We start from the raw sequence: 25078 nt of genomic DNA, 5'->3' as shown, positions 1-25078 counted from the left end.
AGTAATTAGTACCTTATTTAGTGCTTACAACAAGTTCTGAACAAGTGCTGAGCACGAATAAGCAAATTCAAGTGCTAAAACTAAGAATCTGTATCTAAAAAAACAGAAAGTGGCACAATGCAAACAAAGCTGAGGACCTGGAACACAAATTCTGCACCAACGAAAACAGAAATATAATCGATTTTTATTGAAAATGAGCGCTTTCGGTAGAGAGCAATCTCCCCACCTTCATCAGACAACAATTTTGTTTGAAAACCAACATCTTATATATCCATAGCTTCTTGTCAATTAATTAATTAACATGATTGCTACTGAATTAATTGGTTCAACCATAATTAAATCTGTTTTTGCTGAAAGTTTTTTTACAATATAGACTTTAACTTCCTGCCATAAACAAATTAAAATAAAATAGATTAAAATAAAACAGAATAGAATAAAATGGTACGCAAAAGCATTCAATGAATTGAGTTTTAAACTCTTTAAATAACTTAAACATATTTAAACATATTTAAAATGCATGACAAATGTCATATAAAAAATATATATATATGTATAATATATGTATATAATACATATATATATGTGTGTACTTTACTATTTGTGATGTTATATAAAGAATAATCTAATATTTTTTATTATTATTTCTGTATTGACTATTTTACTATTCTACTTGATATACAGGTTCATACTATACTACTTATAAAAGTATGTGTTATTAGGAAGGTGGAATGTATTAATCCTAAAATATGAATATACACAACCCATTTCAAAATTGTTTTCTATCTGCCTACGACCATAAATGTTTCACAACTGGTGGTGCCAAGAACAAAAGGCAAAAAACGGCAAAAAACGAGTGTGTTTTACCATTTTTATATATGCACCTACTATTTTACCTACTTATAATCTAAAACCTTATAATTACTGTTAAAAATGAAAAATTTTTTGAAATATTTAAAATAAAATTAAATTAAATTAAATATTCATGATTGAACAAAAATGTAATTGTGCCTGCCCCCATCCTATCTCTTAAGGGCTTTTAATTTCAATATGCATTTAATGGACACTACCTCGTTAAGCCCTGGAAAAGTATATGATGAGGTACGAATTTGCCAAAATACCTCCTGTTCCTCCAGTTCTAGTTGCCAAGGACCCTCCATGATGGATGGCTGTACTTGTTGTATGACTGAGAAAAGAAACGAGTGGTCAGGATACTGGCTAACATGTTTTGCAAGAGCATTATTCATGTCCCTGATGTTGATGGCATGAACATGCTCATAAATCCTTTTCTTAAATGGCCTATCGGTCTTGCCGATATAAAAGGCAGGACAATGTCTACATGTTGCCACATAGACCACTCCTTTTGAAAGACAGTTAAATCTACCATTTATTCTGTATTCTATCCCTGCCATACATACCCTTGTCCCAACTGAAATAATCTTACAATGTGGGCAACATCCACATTTATTCATTCCCTTTGTGGTTTTATTAAACTTGTGATTAGTTCTTTCCAACAAGTTTTTTAAATTTTGCCCCCTTCTGTAAGTGAATCTAGGTCTTTCGCCAAAACATTTAATCAGCTCTTGGTCCTCCATCAGAACCTTCCAATTTTTGATGAAAATGTTTTTTATAGCCTTATAATCTATACTGAAGGTAAACAGAAAAGAAATGTTACCAACGACACTTCCATTAACATTATCTTTAGTTTTTGTGGCTATTGTTCCTTCTCTAAGAATTGGCTGAAAGTGGCCAGATTCCCTTTTTGCGATTACTTCCTGTCGAATTTTGTCCACAAATAAGTTTGGGTATCCCCTCAGCAAGAACATGGAATGAATATTTAATTTAATTTAATTTTATTTTAAATATTCCAAAAAATGTTTCATTTTTAACAGTAATTATAAGGTTTTAGATTATAAGTAGGTAAAATAGTAGGTGCATATATAAAAATGGTAAAACACACTCGTTTTTTGCCGTTTTTTGCCTTTTGTTCTTGGCACCACCAGTTGTGAAACATTTATGGTCGTAGGCAGATAGAAAACAATTTTGAAATGGGTTGTGTATATTCACATTTTAGGATTAATACATTCCACCTTCCTAATAACACATATTTTTATAAGTAGTATAGTATGAACCTGTATATCAAGTAGAATAGTAAAATAGTCAAAACAGAAATAATAATAAAAAATATTAGATTATTCTTTATATAACATCACAAATAGTAAAGTACACACATATATATATGTATATTATACATATATATATATATTTTTTTTATATGACATTTGTCATGCATTTTAAATATGTTTAAATATGTTTAAGTTATTTAAAGAGTTTAAAACTCAATTCATTGAATGCTTTTGCGTACCATTTTATTCTATTCTGTTTTATTTTAATCTATTTTATTTTAATTTGTTTATGGCAGGAAGTTAAAGTCTATATTGTAAAAAAACTTTCAGCAAAACAGATTTAATTATGGTTGAACCAATTAATTCAGTAGCAATCATGTTAATTAATTAATTGACAAGAGGCTATGGATATATAAGATGTTGGTTTTCAAACAAAATTGTTGTCTGATGAAGGTGGGGAGATTGCTCTCTACCGAAAGCGCTCATTTTCAATAAAAATCGATTATATTTCTGTTTTCGTTGGTGCAGAATTTGTGTTCCAGGTCCTCAGCTTTGTTCGCATTGTGCCACTTTCTGTTTTTTCACTGGTTTGGCTTTTTTGGAGTTGGTGCATTAAGAATCTGTATCTGTACTAGACTAGTTACAGGAAAGAAACAAGTACAAATGCAGGCTTTCAAATCAGAAAGTTGAGAGAGATGGAAAAGATTGCCCAGATGGCCAATAACTACAATTTCTGGGCCAGAACCACTCCTTATGTGGTAGACAGGTTACCTAGTGCTTACCACTCCCACTGACAAGCTATAAGGCTTCCCTCCAACACAGAAATGCTTGGGGGGTGGCTCAGAAGCTTACATACAGTTCTGGATACAGCAAAACTGTAACTGGACTATACTAGTTACAGGAAAGGTAGGAAACAGGCTTACAGTTTTTTTTTTTTTTTTTACAGAAAAGTAGCAAAAACAATTCAAATGCAGTGCGAGCTAGCACACTTGAATTTTGTTGTTTGTCTTTCGGCTTTTTCCCAGTAAGGGGTCGCCACAGCAGAACTCCGGTCTGCTAATGATTGGCAGTAGACTTTTACGAAACGCCGAGGTGCCTGCTCGATGCCCAACCTTCAACGAAGGCACGCCCATTTATGCACGCATGTCTTTCGAACACTACCCAACCACGAGGAGGACATGCAGACTCCACACAGAAGGCACTCCCAAGCCAAGCCGAGAATCGAACGGGAGAACGTCTTGCTGTGATGTAACAATGCTACCGCCGTACCACCACAGCATAAGCTAGCACACTTGAGTATGTAGCAATATTAGACCAAACACAGTTTAAAAAATGCAATTAAATTAAAATTGACTAAAACAAGTGCAGAAGGAGTGCATTAGGTAGAATGTGGTAAAGAGATGGGACTGGGGGGAATGTCCCAGATCAAATCTACAGTAGGGCGGGCAACTGCAAAAGCTAACAAATTTAAACAACAAACCAGAGATAGGGAGGATGGGTGGGACAAAACACTTTCAGCAGAGATCTGAAAAACTATACAGTGAATCAAAAATAACAGTGCACACCTCTGAATAAAATTAGTCCAGCAACAATTTACAGTACACAATTCTGAAGAACCAAAAAATATACTTAGCTCTGTATATTTCCAGATAGTTTGAAAAGAGTTCTGTTAGACACAGGTTCCAGCAATGATATGCTGTTCTCCAGGCTAACCCGAGGGTTGCTAGGTGGGGTGGAAGTCAGATCCCTCGGCTTGGCTGAGGAGATCTACTGCCTGAGGTAGGGTGTGGAATCTCCCCTTGCTGATTGTCAGGAGGAGGGTGAACCATATTGTTTTGGCCTGAAGGGGGTCACTAGGATCATGCTAGGTCTGTCTGCCTACTTTGATTTTTGTCAGTACCCTGGAGATCAGGAGTAAGGGCAGGAATGCATCCAGGAACCAGTTAGTCCATGTGAAGAAGACAATCTATTTTCCCTGCTCCTGTCTGCTGAGTTCTGGAGCAGAACATCTTTAGTTGTTTGTTGTGGTGACAGGCAAATGTGGTCATGGGATCCACCATCTGTATGGTTAGGTTTAGGAAGACCTATCTCTTCAGCATCCATTCATTGGGGTCTAGAAGGTCCCCCCTTTTAAAGAATCTGCCAGGGCATTATTCTGACCCAGAATATAAGAAGCTTTGAGCGTTAGCCCTATTTCTTGAGCCAGTATCCAAGTTTTCCTGGAAAGGCTGCACAGAGGGCAGGGCAGTGTTCCCCCTAGCCTTTATATGTACAAAACCACCGTGGTGTGTTGTCTGTCCAGATTTGTAGGGTCTCTGGGCTGTTGAAAAGCTTTTATGGACAGGTAGATTGCTAGTAGCTCCTTCTGATTTATATGAAGTTTTCTCTGATAACTTCAGCTGGCCCTCCAAACTATGTCTGAACTGTCTGTGGTGATAGTCTTGCCTGCTTCTGGTAATGAGAAATTCATCCTTAGTTTTTTTTTTCTGTATGGTGTTCTTCCACCATAGGAGTTCTCTTGTCAGGTATGCAATGAGAGGCAGTAGAATTTCCAATGGTTGGAAATGCAGGCATTTTTCAGGAACCATTGAATTTTTCTCATGTGTAACTTTGCAAGTGGGATTATGAGAATGCAGGATGTCATGTACCCTATTATCTTCAGGAATTCTCTTGCAGTGATGAATTGCTTTGGAAGCAGACTGGTCAGATAGCCTGTCTAGACAGTAATCTTGTCATGAGGAAGGAAGGCTTTCTGTTGAAGAGAGTCTATGATGGCTCCAAAAAAGAGGATTCTTGTCTAAGGAAGAGTTTGAGATTTTTGAAGAATTAAGGTAGCTGTATCTTCTGAAAAAAGTTCATGATGATCTGCAAGGCATCTAGGGTCTCTGATGTGGATATTCTCTGAATGAGACAGTCATCTAAACAGGGGTAAATATGAACCCCCAGAGGTCTGCAGGGTGCTATCAGAGGAGCTAGACATATTTTGAAAACTCTGGGAGCATCGGGTAGCCCAAATGATAAAGGACAGAAATGAAAGTGAGAGCCTGCTGCTACAAATTGTAGGTATTTCATATGACTGTCTGCTATGGGTATATGGAGGTAAGTGTTTTTTTAGATCTAGAGTGACCATGAAGGCATCTTAGAAGATCATGGGCAGTAGTTTTTGCAACTTAAGCATTTTAAATTTTGGCACCTTGAGAAATGTCTTTAGCTTTGAGAGGTCCAAGATGGACCTGTAGGTACCTACCCTTCTTTCTCGGAACTAGACAAATTCTTGAGTAGAAGCCTTTTCCTGGAATGACAAGCTGGATGAATCCTTGGTGAAGTATTTCCCCCAGGACATGAGGTTAGAGGGTTTCCTGCTTGTTTGGTAGTTTTCGAATGTCCAAGAATGGAGGGGGGATTTCCTGAAGTGGATGTAACACTCTATTTCTATGATGCTGAAGACCCATTGGTCCTTGATGATGATTGTCCATTGGGCTAGGAAGACGGAAAGTCTTCTAGCCAGAGGATTAGAAGGGAGGGTGGGAAGGGTATAGTTGGGTTCCTACTGTACCTTGGTGTTGGATATAAGTAAAATGCTTTCACAGTTTTAATTTGCTTTTCCTTTTTATCCATCTTCTGAAAAACTTGTTCAGCTAGAGGTCTAAAATGAAATGCTTTGTCAAATGGAGTATCATTCAGCCTTTACCTGATCTGACAGGGGCTGATTCCTGAGCCATGCATGTGTAGATCAAAGTCACTAGGTAATTACACACCTTTGAATTTCATACCTTATATCCTTCAGAAAATGCATGCTAACACAAAATCTGATATTCCTGCAGCTTGCTAAGTTTATAAGATCAGTATTGAAAATCTCTTCCTATTTTTCAGTCTTTATCCTCATTATTTAGGCTTAGTCCAAATTTCTTACATTAAGAGGTTGTGAGGTATGAATCCTGAGGAAAAGTTCTTCTGCTTGAGGTATAAAAGTACCTATGGAAACACTTCCAAACAAAAATACTAAATCTTCTACACTTTGATGCATATTTGGGAATCAAACATTTGTCCTTCCATTGTTTGTCTATTGCTTATCTAATCTCTCTTCTCAATATTTTCTGACCTCCTGGGATTGGTTACATTAGTTACTGTGCAATATTTTATATGCCCTTCTAATTATCTTTTTTTAACAGCAGCTTCTGTTCTGGATTCAACTAAAAACTCAGCCAATGCAGGTCTTCCATATCCCCTTGAAGGCATAGCTTGTAGTCCAAACATCTCCTTGGCTTCTTCTCATTCTATTACTTTTCCTGCTCTAATTATTTGTTCCTAATATCTTGGTTCCTTTGTCAGCTTCCTCCAATAAATTCCAGCTTCTCTTGCCTATTCTGTGTACCGCCTAATTACAATCATCCCTATCAGCAAGATCTCCTTTTCTCCATTCCCATCTTGGCTTGGTTCTTAGTATAGTTTCTGCTACTTTATGACTATAATATTTTGAATGACTGTTGTTATTCTCTTTAAAGATCTGCATCAAAAATCCCACCCTCCCTATTTCTTCGATCCACCCACACTTTTATCATCATTCCTTTACATTTTGAATTATAGCTTTCTGCTTTTGTTATGTATAAGAGCCTTAAGTGTGTAGCTTTAAAATAACCCTTCAAGGCAAACCTAAACCTCCTTGCTTTACTGGAAGGATCAAATTATCCCACTTAATTCTTGATCTGTTCCCCTGCCAGATAAATTCCTTCAAGTCTTTATTAATTATTGTCCACAATTTCTCCTCTGATTGATAAAAATATGTCTGACCTGTGTATAAAACTGAAGGGACTAAAAACATTTTACTGCTTGTATCTTGCTATTCATATCCCTCTGGATCATAATTGTTTTATTAATGCTGTTAAATGTTTGCCTGTAATCCACAAAACCACACTGATCCATATTTATCAATTTTGGCAAATACCTTTGCCATTCTTTTAGTCACTATAGACATAAACACTTTATAATCATGGTTTAAAATTCAAATAGGCCTATTTATAGCTGGATCTGTTGGGTATTTACCATGTTTAGGTGTTATAGTCAACATAGCTGTTTTTCCAGGATGTTGGTGCTTCTCCTCCTGTTAAAATATTGTTAAACAAAACCTTTCAGATCTTTATTACTTTCCAGCCTCCTAGCTTCCAAACTTCCACCATAATACCCTATATTCCTAGAGATGTTTCCTGCATATTGGTTATCCATCACTATTTTTATCTCATCTCCTCCTATCTTAATTAATTGTTGAGCCTCGTCTACCTCTAACTGTCATATTTAAGTCTTCCATAAATATTTCCATTTGTGCTTTTTCTTGATTTCCCCACTTCACTGCTTTATTCAAATTTTCATAAAATCTCCAAAATAGCCCTAATACTTCTACAGGATATCTGGTTATTTTTTTTTGTTATAGGCTCCCTAAGTTTGGCAGCATCCCTTTCTAATTTGCTGTTTTCTTACGTTGTTATGCCAAAAGTTTTTGTGCTCTGGTGTTATTATCAAAAAAACAACTGCTTAACAGATATCTTTCTTAACTCGTACATATTTTCCTGGTGGTCCTATATTTTATATTTTGGACTCAGTAATTGCACCTCTTTTTGTTTTGTGAGATTCCCCTTATTCTTTAATACTTTATCCTTTGTCAATTACTCTAAATAATTCTTGTTACTTCTTAACCATATCTATGTTTCCTTTATTTCTACCCTATTTTTAAAATCCACTTTCATTTTATCCCACCTAGTAGCTATAACTTCCTGAGTAGTTTCTATCTTCCCTAATAATTCCCAAATCATTTCAACTACCCATTCCTTAAATTCCTCTCTTTTTAACATTTAGGTGGGGGAGTGCCAGTGTCTCATCTTTAATTCATTACCCTGCATTTTTATCATAGGAATTACTGGAGAATGATCTAAAACAGTAATTGGATGTGTGTTAAAGTTACCAATTAAATGCACAAACTCCTGTGAAGTATAATTTCTGTGAAATCTAGTTTAGTTATTGTATATTGGAGAAGAATATGTAAATTCTCGTATAGTCCCTACTAATGGTCTCGTGTTCCATACCAAATATTTTCATAAATTTCTTCAGAAATCGAACCTCTTTTGTTATATTTTCACTCTAGTCTCCCAAAATACATCCTCGTTGTTGCAAATTAAAGTCCAGGTCCTACATATAAGTAAAATTCCCTGCTTAAAGCTGATTATTTCTCCCAAATGTTTTTAAGCTTCATAATAGCAGCTTTAATTGGAATATAAATACATGTCAGGGTAATACTAATCCCTTGCCAGTAGCTGCTTGCTACAACAAATTCTCCATTATTATCTTTTTCCCTCCTCTGTCACTATTGGAGCTCCCCTGCAATCAATATAAGCGCTCCTTTTTTCCAATGTCCCCGATATTCTGCTGAATATCCACCCTGAAATCCTTTCTTTATCAAATTCACATACTCAGTTCTTTCCAAATATGTCTCCTGTAGCATTGCTGTTTAAACTCTGCATTTCTTACTATTATTAAGCATTCACTCTTTTTGTCTATACCTGTGAAGCCATTCCCATTCCAAAATAATATGAAAAGTATCACTATTATGATAAGAAGTCATTATCCCATTTATTATACATGACAGCTTTTTTAAAAAATGTATATTTTCAGCTTTTGTGATACATGTACCCAGTAAGGTTTGGCAAGTTGATCGTTTTTACAGCTGTTTCATATCAACAGCATTAGAATCTATGTCACATTTTACAAGACTTTTTGTTTTAATAAAAACCCTCAAAAACACCCCCATAACCTGTTAACTTAATATAAACACACAAAACTATGTACATCTTGAAATAATGACATTTAACCCTACTAAAAGGAATAATTGTCCCAAATATACATCTCCAAATACAGGGCTTAATTAACCTAAAATTCAGGTTATCTATGGTAAGATGCATGTCATTGCCCATGCTTCTACTTGGACTAATTGGCGTCTGTTTTTTTTTTTGTCTTTATTCCCCTTCCAGATATGAACAACAACGTGCATGCTTTCAAAAAACATTAACTTTTAACATTGAAGAAATATTCTTGCTTTGTACTGTTCTATCATCAGCTTGTCTCCACTGAACACAACAGAAAAATGTAATCCTCTGCTGTAGGTTCTAAAGATAAGCTGAAACATTTATTGCTAAAGGAAAACTTTTTCATTATATTCATTGTTCTCTTATTCACTTGTTTTCACTTAAAACCTATAATTAGATTAAACCAAGGGTCTTAATCCAGACATTCACAGTTACCTTCTTCCTTCTTCTTCCCCTATTATCAGTGTCCTTCCAAACAGTAATGACATGAAGTGAGGCAAATGCCTTTTAGTATCCCACAAGTTTAACAAAGTCAACAAACGTTCACTCCTACCACTTTTTCTTATACAACTGTATTTCTCAAATACAATTGATTCTTTGCAGTCTCACACTTATTCATTAATTTCCTTGTTGCTTGTCGTCTTCATGTTTGCCTCCATCCCAACTCCATTCTCTGGTTCAATTCCAAGGTACTCCCAATTTTTCTAGTCAACTTCTGTGCTTTTTTTCTGTCTCCCAAGTGTTTCCCTTTGGAACAATGGAAAAGGTTTCACTGGCAGTCTCTCCATGTGATTTTATTAGTAAAAAAAGAAGCAAAGTCCCCTTTTTCTTGATGGCTCACTTTTTGTTGGACAAATTTTTGTATTTCCCCCTTAGCTTGTCCTGCATCAAAAATGACTTTGATCCTCCAGCAAATACATTCTGAAGACAGCTGGATACAGGAGCTTGAATCTCATATCTGCCCCTTGATATTCTCTGACTGTTGGAATAAATTTCCTGGTGTACAATGAATAATCATTTTTCGCAAACATTCTATTGTCTCCAACTTTAGATATTTTGCCCCTTTGCCACAGTTTTGTCAGTATCAATTTATTTCTGCTGGTAGGTGTGCATATTTACTAATATGTCTTGGCTGCTTTCTCATGGCCAGGTTTGGAGCATACACACTGTGTAATAGTTCCTGATGTGGAATACCAGTCCAGTTGCTTATTTGTGCCTTCATAAACTTAATGTAGTCTGTTCCTTTTAGTTCACTGGTACAGCAGAAAATCTCAGAGTTTCCTTATGTGATCGGTCCTCTAATTCTACATTTTTTGAAACACCTGTTCTTGAGCACTATCATACTCAGCCAGCCTTTGCTTCATTTTAACCTCTGATTTTTGCTGTTTTATCAACTCAGCTGAATATCTGTTTAAAGTATCTATCATTGTTCCAGCCTTTTGTTATTTCAGTTCATATACTCATTCAGTGTTTTGTTTATTTAAATCAGCGCTAAGTACATAGGAGTTTTTTTTTTCCTGTAGATTACTGGAAGCCATGTCTTGTACCAAAGCTGGAGCTTGAACTGTTTTTTTGCTGAACAGCAGCAGGATTCTTCCCAGTTAGTGTCTTTTCTTCACTTTTTCTAGCTGACTTTCTTTCAGGCTATCTTAATTTCTTCTTTGCTGGCATACAGGCAATGTACTTACTAGCCAGTAACTGAATTTACTAAAAGTGACAGAGTTTCTGGCCCTTGTTTTTCAGTTTCTTTTTTTCACACTGGAAGAGCTGAAGTTAAGCTGTTGATCAGTGAGCAACCATTTTGGAAAGTCAAACAAAAGCAACTTTTAGGTTAAGATAGCCTTCCAGGGGAAAGATAACCATAAGGCTTTCTTCATTTATATCAGAAACCTCAAAGGCAGCACACAGTATTGTGCTGAACTGGTGGTTAGTGGTGCCACATTTGCTGAGTCTTATGATACAATGAACCTATTAGTGGACAAATTCAGTTTCAACTTTACCCCCATCTCAACCCAACCATCCCCCAATAAGTACCCTAAAATATAACCCCTCCAACTATAACTAGGGAGCATATACTGGCTGTGGTCACTAAAGCCAAGTACACAGTCTCAGTGGATCCTGTTAATATCCTGGGTTGCCTACTGAACAGTCTAAAATTTGACTTATCAGGACCACTGTGTCACCATTTAACTATACTCTTAAAACAGGCTTTGTGCCACAAGAATGGAGGACTGTGACAGTCATCCCTCTTCATAATGGAGGACCTTCTACAGATCCTGTAAATTACAGACCAATTAGTCTGACTAGTATTAAACTGCAAAGACATGGAAAGAATTATCATGGAAGTTAACAACAACACTGGATCCCATCCAAGTTTGACTTTGTCAGAGGAATGCTATACTTACTAAACCCGGTGGACTTCTTTCAAAAGGTCACTAAGGCAACAGATGAGGAGAAAGTGGTACATACTGCCTACCTAGAACTGGCTAAACCATTTGATACAATACCCCACTTGGGCATTGTCAACAAACTTAAAAAAACTAAGCTATTCAATATGTTATAAAGGGGTTTTTATGCCAACTGGGTTACAGATAGGACCCAAGAGGTTAAGACTGGTGAGGCCACCTCCTCAAGATACTGTGCTGGGCACACTATGTTTTTGCATCTGCTTCTCCGAGATCAAAGCCAATCTCAAAATCCTCTGGCTGACCAAGGTCACAGATGATTGCAAACTGGCAGTAGTCATTAAATCCCCCCAATATGAGAATTTCCTTCAAGAAGGTCTAACAAGGACAAATGCTTGGTACCAAACCAAGGCTTAAAACTGAATGCCAAGACATGCATTATAGTACTTTTTGGGTAGCATAAAACACCACTAAAGGTTGAGTCATTAGTCAGGGATCTGGGAACTTATATAGATAGTCACCCAGCCTTTGACCAACATGTGTTCAAGGTAGGAAGAAAATCCTTCTATGTTGCTCAACTTATAAGTAAGGTCATAACATCTAGGTCAGGAGAGGTCATTGTACCTCTGTTCATGGCCTTCATCTTACAGTAATGCCCCTTCAGTATGTATCTGACCAGACACATGCAGCAACTGGAATGTCTACAAAGGTTCCTTGCAAAAAGGATACAGGGAGTAAACACAATGTCTACTTTGATTGCTTCAAAGCCCAGTCTCTCTACTCTGTATCATACAGACTTCTGAGAGGTGATCTTTGCTTGGTGTACAAGGCGCTCATGGAGCCTGTTTTGATGAATCTTTTGCACATCTGTAAAACAAACAGCATCAAAAATGCTAGATCAAAAAACCTAAATTTTGCTTGTGACACAAATAGGGCATGTTGCAGAAACAGATACGTTTCTCAGAGAATTCACATTCTATGGAACAGGCTCCCCCTCCGTGTAAAGCAAAGTTTCTCCCTAACCCTATTTAAGTGCAAACTGGACCAATGGATTGGTAATCAGAAATTCACCCCTGGTCTGGTGCCTATGTCTCTGATGGAGAGAGGTAGTGAGTAAATCACCATCTATATAAATCGAATTTGTGGGTCACATTTGAGTTGCACAGCGAGGCTTATAAGGGCCTAAACGGTCATTCTCTTAGTATACACATATTACCTATGAACATATGAACCTTTGTGCAAGCCCTGGTGTCTGATCAAGTGATTTCACTGTCATAGCATCATAATAGAGACTGACTGTGGTAAAGAAATCACTCTCATCTGGCTGGGAAGACTTCTGACTGGTCTACATAATTTTCTGAAAAAGCTTAATAAAAGGGAACTTTGATCTAGTAACAAAGCCCTAGCAGAAGTCATTCCATGTAAAAATAGCTCAGGGGAATCTCTACTCCCTTATGAATCTGCGAAAAATATGGAACACACTACCCTCACACTTCAGAAATCAAAACCACTCTACCACATTCAAAAAACTCCTCAAATCACAACTCTATGAAAACCACTTATGTAACTGCAATGACCCTCCCTGAACCCATCCTTACTACACTGTTACTAGCCATAGCCACACCTGTTGAACAGGTTTCCACAGCCTTATTCTCTACTCTATGCAGATTTAATGCAATGTAATTACATATCATACTTTTTCTTTTTTTTTCTCCTTTTTCTATGAAGTTGATTGTATATATAATGTACTTAGGCTCACCTACATACCTTGTATTTTTTTCTTCTAAATAACATTATGTAACCTTGTGGAGTTTTTCTACCCAGGACTCAGCTGAAAAAGGACACCTGGTGTCCAGTCGGACAATCCTGGTAAACAAATCTTAATAAATAAATAAAATAAATAAATAAATAAGCAACAACATAATAATGCATTACTACAACTAAATACACTACTTACTATGTAACAAACTGATGAAATACATGAAATATGAGTACATTTTATGGTTAGCAAATTGTTAGTGTAGGTAAATAAACAAAGCTAGCATAGTAAGAGTGCAACACTCTTGGGCAACTTAACAAGGTAGACCTCCTTGAGAAGTAATGGATGAAGGACAAATGATGCATACCACCTACTTAGATATGCCTAAGGCATTCAACACAATACCCCACTAAGGTAATGTGGACAAACTCACCAAACTAGGCATAAACCCTACATAACTTGCTGGATTGTCAACTAGCTCACAGAAAGGCCCCAAGGAGTCAGGATTGGTGTGACCATCTCCACCAAGAGGCAAGCAAGCCGTGGAGTACTACTGGGGTCTGTGCTGGGCCCACTCTTGTTTGGCATCTGTTTCTTGGAGACCAAGACTAATGTCAAGGACCTCTGGCTCACCAAATTAGCAGATAACTGCAAATTGTGAGTTGTCATAAATTCTCCCCTTGACACCAACATCCTGCAAGAGAGTCTAACACAGACAAATGACTGGCGCTAAAGCCATGGATTAAAACTCAATGCAAAGAAGTGCATCACAGTGCCTTTTGGAAAAACATCTACCCAGGAAAATTATTCCACTGATAAGACATCCCTAAGAGTTGACCCAGTAGTTAAGAGATCTAGGAACAAATGTAAACAGTAATCTGGCCTTTGCCCAGCATGTAGCCAAGATGGTAAAGAAAATAATTCTATGTCACCCAGCTTATAAATAAGGGTATGGCATCCACATCTAAGGAAGTTATAGTACCATTTAACTCATCCCTTATCATATTCATCATTGAGTGCAATATCCCCCTTCAGCATGTACCTGACTAGGCATATGCAACAGTTGGAACACCCACAGCGGTTTCTCAAGAACAGAATCCAGGGTATTAACATACTGTCCCATAAAGATTGCCTTACAGTACTGTCTCTGTACTCTTGTCTTCTTTAGATTGTTAATACGCAATCTGTGCTTAGCATACAAGACATCCTTAGATCCAACCCTGGTGGAGCTTTTACAATGCAAAGTGAGCAGCAACAGAAACACTAGATCCAATGATTTGAACTTTGCTTGCAACATAAATAAAACATGCTGGTGAGACAGATATGCTCTGGAATAAGCTCTCCATCTATATGAAGTAGAGCATATCACTAACCCTATTCAACCATAATCTTGCCCAATGGATAGGAAATCACAAATTCATCCCAGGACTGGCCCCCTGTGTCTTACAGACACAAGCTGACAGTAAACATTCCCTAACAATGGATGGGTGATCATAGATTTATCTCCAGGATGGCTCCCATGTCTCTTATAGACAATGGCCAACAGTAAGCAAACCCTAACTTGCATACCCCACAACATAACTTTCTAGCAACCTCCTAACAAACATACCCCTCCTAACAAACACAACACCTAACTAAGACACATGTTACAAAGAGATGTAATCACACACAGGTAATGCTGATCGTGAAGACATAGCCGAGGCACAGATAAGGAATGGTGATACATATGACTGTTGGACTTAGCAGTGGTGAAATAAATATGTATAGAAAGCAAAGATTTGTGAAAAGCAACAATGCACAGTGAGAAAAGGAAAAGCCAAGCAGGCAACCAGTACATTCTTTGCAAGAAAAGAACTGTGCTCAGAGTATCCTTTCTCAAGAACACTGGGATCTACAACTTAGTACTTGGCTACACATCGACATAAGGTGTTACATCTCAGTGTAACTACCCTAAATACTACAAACTGATGAACTCCACACATGCAAACCTTTCTACTTATTCTGCAGCTTTGGCACACACAAATTCTGTAAAATAAATTACAAGATATAAATGTCAATAAAAATATATAAATGACTATAAGTGTCAATCAATCAACCAATCAATAAAGAAATAAATAAGAGGTTTACTCAAAGATGCCATCTTTACACTGGTTCACTCAGGGGAACACACACCTTTGGGTAAATGCAGAGCATGAGGTGTACAAGGAAACATGTCTCACCTGGAGATTTGGCTGGTGAATAATAGTAATGGCCACTCCGCCGTACTGCATCCATCCAATGACAACCCCGAAAAAGGAAAGAACAGAGAAAGAGAGTTGTTATTTAGGGGAAGTCAGTGGATCAAAAATGCAACCAAAATGGATAAAACCATAGTAAATGTCATGTAAATTGTAATTACATTTGCAAAATGTTCTAAGAGCACTACTACAGCCATTCATCGTTTTCCTAATTATTTGTAATTACTGTGTACCATTTTACTCTTCAAATCAGCCACATCTGTGATAGAAAAACATCCTTGGAGACAACTCTAGTTATTGTTACCAATGTAGAATATATCTCAGAGCATTAAAGATATATTTTTATGCAAAGTAAAACATTTCAATGTATAAAGATTACCATCATAAAATGGTAAACAAAAAGGTAATATGTTCTAAACTTTATCTAGCACTAACAAGGTGGAAAGTGTTGTTTTCTCACAGAGGTTGACTGTTTGATTAATTTGTTAACCTGATAAGCCAGCTGGTTTGTGAATACTTTTCAGTGACAACCAGGTCCTATAGGCAAAAATATTCATTACAGATAGTTAATAAAATAAGTCATTTGTAATATGTTCAAAGAAAGTTTATTTATTCATTTATTTACTTATGTTTGTTTACTGATACAAAGCATATCCTTAAACACATTGCTATGGAATGTATAAAACAGAGATAATACACTTAGTGACGCATGTGGGGCAATACTATTAGACAATACAATCGAGGCTGAGGGCGCATTTAATATTAGATGCTATGCTAGCTTATGTTGTCTAGTATTAATAGAAGTTAAAATCAGTTTCCACATCCCCACAAGTATTCATAGATCTGTTGTCCATAAATTCTTCATGAACTTACCCCAAAGTACTCAAGCTGAAAATGCACAACGTTTTCTTAAAGGAACTTGAGCTGAAAATGTACAGCACTGTTTACCAGTTACAGTGATGGCACTATGTCATGACATAGTACCATTGATACAATGATGTCACTACGTCATGATATAGTACCACTGATATGGAACTTGTCTCAACTGCTACAAAGCAGCTGTGTCAGAGAATTGTATGTATGCATTTAACTGGGTACATCCACTTGAAACAACTGTCCCTTTTCAAGTGTGGCTAGTAAGCACTGCCAGTTAAGTAACTCTTAGTCACACAGTTTCAATGGGAAATGACTGAATCAAACTAGGAATACAGGATGAAGCTTGTTAACAGTCATTAGTCTTAATCCTCTGAGCTAAACTGAAAGACTGCCACTGAAACTGACATGCGCCTTTACACTTTCAGTCGTACAGGTACTTTTTTATCTACTTGAATGGTACTGGCTTTTAACTACTCAAATTAATCTGCATTTTGGTAGCAGGAATAGGCCTAGTTAGGCTGAATAGGCTCCAGTTTTAGGGGAAATAACATATGCATTTTATCATATCAGTTGATTTATGACAGGACACTCCTAGACAGCTTCATTTTTTGGTTCACTTTCTCCACCTACCAGTCAGAGTTTGGCAAAGTAATTGGAAGATCCTATAGTTGGGAATGTCTGCACTCACATTCCACTGCATACTATGACATACTGCAGTGGTTGCATAAAATCTCTTAACTACGCCCAAGACCACCAACTGATCCTTAGCCAAAAAAGAACACCGTTCTGAAAATCAAAAAGTAATGAAGATTTTACAATTACACAGCTGACAAGAACTTTACAAATATATAATTTCTCATTTTACAGGGAATAACAAAAGAGGTGACTAGATGGAAGAGTTACCCACAAAGCTATGGAAGGATGCTACAGGTCAATGGGTTGTAAGTCTTCCATAGCACTAACAAGGTAGAAAGTATAGTTTTCTCACAGAAGTTGACTGATTAGTTAACTTGGTAAATGAGCTGGTGGAGCCTTTTCAGTGACAATCAGGTCATATAGGATCCATCTGTAAAGCAACTGATATGATGAAAGCTTTTGTGTTACACCAAGCATAAAGGATCTTCTTTAACAGTCCAGTGGTTGGCCTGAATTCCAAGCAAACTACCAAGGTGGAAAGAGCTGGAGATGGTACTAAAACCAAGCTCAGAAAGCTGTATCCTAGAGCATTGGCTTACAAAGAGTTGGTACAACTCCTGGAATCATGACTGACACACTAATGCTTTCTAGATCTTTGCACTTCAGATCAGGTGGCTAAAGTACAGTGTATGTAATGGCGACATTCTTGCAGCATGCACTGGAAGTGGTCATTCCCATTTTCCAACCAGAGTGGGCTTGAAATACAACTCAATGGTAGAAAATAATGCAGGAAGCAGCTGTCTGGAATGTGTCTTAGTGACCACAAACCCTTACCTGCCAAGAGTAAAGAAGATGAACAGCTGTTCTGCCTCAGTAAACCCATGCACTTTCTTTATGAAGGAGGGAGATTGCTAAACTGGCATAGAACAACTCTGAAATGACTTTTAGGAGGAAATGCTGGTTATTCCTGAGGGACACATGGTCAGTGTGAAAGAACAGTGATGGCTTTTTACATACAAGGATCTAAGGCTTTATGACTTTGAATGCAGAATTGATAGCCACTGAAAGAGCATTTGTCATGAAATGAAATTAACTTTATTATTGCCAATTTTTCAGGGCTCAAATCATGTGCAGGTAACGCTGCTGATCAGGAAGTTCCTTGTCTCATTATGGGGGGATTCTTCAAAGTAGGACAGAAAGCAGCACTCCTCTGAGAAATTACCCGACCAGCCAGTTCTGGGCCACAGTCTTACCCTTCACAGGATCATAATGCACAGAAAGAGCTGGTGTCTGCACCCTGACCATGGAATAACAAAGACCCAAATCATAAAGGTAACCAGGATTGGTCAGGATCACCTACAGGCTTATCAGCAGGGGTGGGGGGACAGTCTACTCCTCTGCTTATAAGGAGATCTGTTTCTACTTGGAGGCATAGGCCAACTAACTGCAAGGCTTCTTGGTAACCACAATAAGCTCTGAGACTCCAGCAAGCAAACCCAAGAGAAAGAAGAAACTTAGCTCAGATATTTCCACAACCACAGAGGACATCCTTGAATAGTTTTGGGTCCAGTTACAACATATTTTAACATAATGCATAATGGTACCTTCTCAAGCTTAAATGATAACTATCTTTGAACATATCTGTAATTAGCTGTTAGCTAATGAGAGTGTATTTATTTTAAAGTTTGTTACTCTGACTTGAATATCTCAATGTTATAGTAAGTCAGAAATGCTTCCTTTAATTATGGACTAACTGAATAATCAATGCCTGTTTTTTATTAATTTTATTTATTTTATGTATATATTTAATTGGATCTACTTCATAATGTCGAAATTTTAGAATGCCGACAACCATATGGCCGACATTCAAAATCTCGACATTATGAATAAATCCAAAAAAAAAAATAAAATTTCCTTTAAAGTGCAAGCAGGGGGGCTACGCACCCCTCTGCTCCCCCCACACCCCCTGTGACTTTAATATACGAACTCCGGATCACACTACAGTGCAGGAATGGAAATCTTTCCATTCCGCACTATAGTGAGATGCCAGTTTCCCATTGTCGGCAATCCAAATGTCGATCATATGGTTGTCGACATTCTGGACTGTTGGCAATGTCAGGTAGACCCATTTAATTACATTCCCATTACAGTGCTTTGTTCTTGAGACTCTGAGTGAACATGCTGGATTTATTTTTCTATCTGACCCAGCTGTCGTAATTTGATTAATGTATTTTTAACTATTTGTTACATATGTTTCCAAGCAGTTGATGGACTGGGGTTCTAACAAGTCTGTTAACCAGAAAAGGGAACATATTGAAATCTTTCTCTTGTAAGGCTCAGCTACCATGTACAATATCCTGGTAGATACTCTGGTTGATAAAGAAAGCCTAAATGGCAACAATTTACCCTGGAAGTGACTCCTCTGTATGGTCCTCAAATGCTGATGTGCCAAGAATTATCCACACCATCTAGGTGTCCTGTGAAACTATTAGCTCTTGTTGGAGGATTTATCCAGGAGGACATGCCATTTAGAATCAAACACACCAGGCATACCGGATGAAGTTATTGATAAAGAACTGGATGAAAACCGCTAGTTCACTTTAGGACTAGGAAGAGGCAGGGGTCAACTCCAACTTAGTTCCAAAAATGGGTCAGCCTATATATCTCCTTTGAGCATCAGAGATTGGGCCTCTATCACGACCTCCAACTGAGATAGACTGGCCCATTAATGGAGATCTTTCTGGGGAAGACAGGCGAGCTCTAAAACAGGGCTAAGGTAAAACATGCCTAGATCTAATTGATTCTTTGTGATTGTTCTCCAAGCTGGATTGGACTATGAGGTCGCCATGTTAATTTCCACTGGAAGGACTACACTGTGGGGATATTGCCTTTGGTGACTTAATACTGTGATGTGACAAATTTATTTGACATCTCAATGCCTTTATCAAATGGTAAGGAGATTGTTTATGCCTAGGCATAAATGAGGAAGCAGATGCAGAAGGAAGATGCATCTCTGTGTGTCTGCTTCCTTTTCAGGAAGTCATCAATCAAAACCTAAGCAACCTGGTCAGAGAACAAAGCCCAAAGTAAGTATCTGGGATCTTGGTTCTGAACTTCTTTGGTGAAGGATGACCATTTTAGAACTACCATCTTTTGCAGGCACACACCTGAGCCTGTGGCCCTAGCCAAATCACCTACCACAGTCAAAGTTACGTAAAGTCAGCTCATTTGTTTAGAAAGATGGCACCATAACTGTGACCCAAATGGTTTGAGACTGACTAACAAGCTGGGAATGGAGGAACTGACAACAAGGGTTAAATAAGCTGCTGCTGATATGCATATTAATTGTGGGGAAAAAGGCAGTCCTACTGGATCCAGTGGTGCATGGCATGCAATGTGTAAACCAGAGACATGCACTTAGGTCTGCCAAATTATGTCAGTGCAGCAACCTTCATTAGCATGTGCATGCTCATGAGGAAGTCCTCGCAGACCCTTGCATCTATGAGCATACGTTAGGTGCAAGGGAAGAGTTTAGGACTGTAACAGAAAAAGAACATGATGGATGCCTTGATGATGGTCTCCTCCAATCAGCTGTGTCCGTACAGGGGAATGACGGAGCAGAGCTATTACAGAAGGACTGTTGATCAGCAGGCACCAGGGATAAAATTTATACACAAAAAAAGGTTACAACAAAAAACACGACGGCCCATTTCAGAAGCCAACAAAAGTCTTTATCCTTGAACCTAGTTTCTGAAAAGTCCTCCAATTTTACCAAAACTTGCTTTACTAAGTGTGACTGGAAATGATAGAGGGGGAAATGAATAGCTGAGGGCCCTAAACCCCCTCATGGTGCAGCAGTGCACTCTCTAATCACAACAGCCCAAAGCTTTTGAGGTCTTATCTGCAAAGTAATAAATGCTGTGGTCTTCTGGGCTTATGCCAGACTGATGATGTAATATTCTGCAGAAGAATGCTTAGCAAGTGACTCTCGTCATTCAGGCAAAGATTACAGAGGACATCTATTTTTTAAGGGATCCAAAGGGGTATACAGTCACTGTGTCTCCATGCAGTAAAAGATCACAGATTAATGACTGAGTGCAGGGGGAACACATAGGTCTTTACGTTCATAGTCCAAAAAAGAAAATTCTGTTTTCTCTTTCTCTCTCTTTTTCAGAACAAATTTGTAACAATCAAGTAGAGGGAACACGTAATCTAGGTACAATAAGTAACTAAGGGCTTAAAACCAGAATGCAGCATTCATCTAAGGAAAGATAATAATACAAAACAAAAGACAACAAAGCAATAAAACATGCCCCACACTGCAAACAAAAACATTGCATATTAAACTGCTAGAACCATGATCTGATTTGTGCGTGTAAACTAACAGCAGAAAAGAAGGGAACCACTAAGCAGGAGTCTCTAGAACCTGCTACAGAGAGAAGTAACTCCTCTTTTTAAGAATGGAAAGTTTATACCCAGTTTATTTTCCTCAACAGTACAGAAATCTTGCTACAACTTTACATATCTGCCCAAAAAGTAAAGAAAATTTGCCAAAGCTAAGTTCAGAGGGTTCTTCCCCACTCTGAAGCTATACAGAGTCCAATAACCACCGAGAATTGTGCAAATACATGATAGCAGTGAAGCTAATTCCAAGTACAACAGTTTACATACATCAGGAAACGGTGGGAGAATAACACCAAAATCACTCAGTATGTTATAACTGAATATGCCAAATAAGGCAAACCTTGTATGCCAAATAAAAGGCAAACCTTCTAGCAGTCATAACATCTGTGATATACATTTACTGTGGAGATGCTACAACCCAAAGAAAAGGAGGAAGGAGAGTTTCCCTTTATCTAAATTGTACACTGGAAACCAATACCATCATGTATATTAATATTGGCGACTGTACAAGCGATGGGTCTTCCTCAATATCATTAACAAGCACAGCTGTGCTGCTGGAGGGCGGGGGGGGGGCTGCATCTGTATCACTGAACCTTAGATGTACTTAAATAATGATCTTTCATACAAGGTCCCAGTTAAGTGTAAGAAAACAGAAGATGATACCACGGCAAAACGTATTTATTAAAACTTCAACGCAATAAAAACAACAAAGATGAGCGCTTTCAGTTTTTCGTCTTCTTCAGATCTGCATTTACAAATCTAATGCTCAGTTAAATACTAAAATCATCCAATAAAATTCAAAATGCATCATCACTAACATCATTTCCTATGGAAGTTACATCATCACTGACATAATTTCCTATGCAGATTTCACTTCTGTTAATCACATAGGCAAAAAGAGAGGCATGCCCAATTAGTGTCATCATCTAAGCAGATGCTTTCTCAGAATGGGTTTCATACGTAACACTTCATTACGTCCTGGTGCTTTATCTGCCCTCAAGTCAGCAATCCATTTAGTTTCTTCAAGTTAGTTAAACCTTTAAGATCTCATACTGGGATTTATTACTTGTAGAGACAAAGTCAAAAATATGATCTGTATTCACGCTGATATGTTTGTACGGGGCATTAGTGAGAACTTTATGTTCAATATCCCTTATATGTGCCTGTGTCCTAATCCTGAAAGGGCAGTTCATTTTGCCAGCATAAAAACATGTACATTTCATACACTTGGCAACATATATAATGTTCTTTGAAGCGCAATTCACAAATGCTGGGGTTTTATATAGCTTCCCTGTAACTGGATGTTGAAATTCTGACCTCTTAACAAATACTGGCATGCCGTGCACTGTCCACATCTAAAAGTGCCATGTCTCTGTGAACGTGTATAGTTCATTATCACCTTATCTCTACATAATAATTGTTTCAAGTTCTTTCTGTTTTTACAACAGAACCTCAGTATATCTCCTACTATATGTCGTATAGATTAATCAGATGTCAATATTCGCCAATTTCTCCTAACCACATCATATATTTGCTTGGCATCTTTACTATAAAAACAACAAAAAACAGGAAGCCTAAACCACCGAGGCTGGAAATTTATTTATTTATTTCAGTTTGGTTACCGGGGAAGTCCACTGGGCCAGAGGTGTGCCCATTTTCAGTGGAGGCCCGGGGAGAAAAGCTCCAATAAGCAATATGGTTACAAGGTTACATAATGCAATGGTAAGTACATACATAAATGGATACAAAGGTTACATAATGCAGTGGAAAATACATATATGCAATCAGGTACAGGGGATAAATTGGCATTGAAATATTGAAAGCCTTTGTTCCTGTCGGTTTGTCTTAAATGAAATACTTAGCAATCACACAAGTAGTGTCCAAAGTTTTTAATGGTGCTTTCTGGTACCTTGGCTCGAAAGACTTCAAGGGAATAATCCTCACACCATATAGAAACATCTTGTATATACATTTAAAGAATTAATTAACTAATTATTACATCATTTCCTCAATTCCAAATACCATCAACCAATTAAGTGGAAAACTCCAAAGCTTAACCCTTCATGAGCAAAGCTGCATGTACCACCCAACACATAAAATATGTGATTAAATATATTTGTCTTGTCTTTAGCACCCAAGAGTGTAACATCATATTAAAATATATATAATATTCTAAACATAAGTTCATACTCTGCAATGTTGCATTACCATCTGTTGTTAAAAATAAAATAACTATAAGAAAATAAACAAAGTTAGTGAAGGTAAAACAACTGAGACAGAAAAATACCATCAAGTTTAAGAAACCCAGTTTCATGGTTCCAAGTTTGCCTCCGACAGTAGAGAGCTTCGTGAGCATCTGTGAAAATGAAGTATTTCATTTAAGACAAACCGACAGGAACAAAGGCTTTCATAACATGGAGGGAAATGAAAGTGAAGCATTACAAAATTTGATGCACAATCAACTGATTACGATTAGACCTGCAGACAAAGGAGGAGCAATTGTCGTGATGGATAGCTCCTGGCATGAACAGAAAATGCATGAACTGTTGAACAATGTCAAATTATACAAACCCATAAATTGGTATGAATTAGATGGACTCATACAGGAAGTAAATCAGAGTATATATGATCTTATGTTAACACATCTAATTACTCTAGATCTATATGAATATTTTTTGGTGAAAGAGCCTACACTTCCAATAATAAGTGGTCTTCCAAAAATTCATAAACAGATGAGGAATCCTCCTATGTGTCTGATTGTTTCTGGAGCAGGATGGATCACAGAACCCCTTTCTATACATACTGAACAACAACTGAAGAGAGCATTGATGAAAGCAACAACAGTCCTCAGGGATACGGAAGACTTTCTGACAACCCTTTCTGGATATTGTCAAACATAGCAACAACCCCTTACATGGAGTAAGACTGGTAACAATGGATGTAAAGAGTGCATTTACAGTCATACCCAATGAGTACAGTATTGAGTCAATCAGAAGGTTTCTGCTCATGACCAATGATTACACTACAGTTGAAGTCATGCAAATATGCTCACTGCTGGCCATCATACAAGAGAACAAGGTGCTCACTTCTGCCAATTCATATTCAAATATAGTGACGGCACAATGGGAGCTGGATTTTGTGTTTCACCCTAACAACAGATGGAAGAATAGACTTAAGTACTACAAACGGTTTGTGGATGACATCTTCTTGTTATGGGATGGTGAAGTGAAAGAATTGGAACAGTTTGTGGAACCACTACTGAATTCCTGGACTTTGAGGTCCATAACTCAAACACTCAGATTGATTTTCTGGATGTCATTATAATAAAGAACAGAGATGGTAATATACAGACCCAAACCTTTAGAAAAGGATGCTGGAAGAACAGTACATTACATCGTAATAGTATGCATGCATGCCACATATTTCCACAGGTGGTTAAAAATAGATATCTTCGACAGTCCAGATTGACTACCATGAACAGTGTTTATGAAGGAAGTGTTGTGGAAACTAATGAAGAACTGGTACAGAGCGGGTATAAAGCCAGATAAATTGATAGTAGTATAGAAAGTACACAAGGCCTAAGAGATAGCAAAGGGAAAACATATTTCCACAGAGTTAATACATACATCAGTGATAGTAATAGCAAAGAAAAAGGAACAGAACCGCATACTATTCGATGTACATTGACTTATAGTAAAGATGCCAAGCAAATATGTGATGTGATTAGGAGAAATTGGCGAACATTGACATCTGATGAATCCTTACGACATATAGTAGGAGAGAG

At 37.5% G+C, this 25078-nt stretch overlaps 1 protein-coding gene across 1 annotated transcript in view; it reads right to left on the bottom strand.

Annotated features, from left to right (window-relative positions):
- DCLK2 (doublecortin like kinase 2) overlaps positions 1 to 25078 on the bottom strand; it is a 1465027-nt gene that overhangs the window by 450435 nt on the left and 989514 nt on the right. Inside the window, exon 6 of the mRNA XM_044063457.1 lies at positions 15361 to 15405. Within this exon, the coding sequence (XP_043919392.1) occupies positions 15361 to 15405 (45 nt within the window). The remainder of the gene's footprint in view (positions 1 to 15360; positions 15406 to 25078) is intronic.

This window comes from Protopterus annectens, chromosome 2.part1 (assembly GCF_019279795.1).
Source record: "Protopterus annectens isolate FY-2018-M chromosome 2.part1, PAN1.0, whole genome shotgun sequence".
NCBI classification, from domain to species: domain Eukaryota; kingdom Metazoa; phylum Chordata; order Ceratodontiformes; family Protopteridae; genus Protopterus; species Protopterus annectens.
Note: the sequence above shows the minus strand (reverse complement) of the source record. Positions and strands in the feature narration are given on the sequence as shown.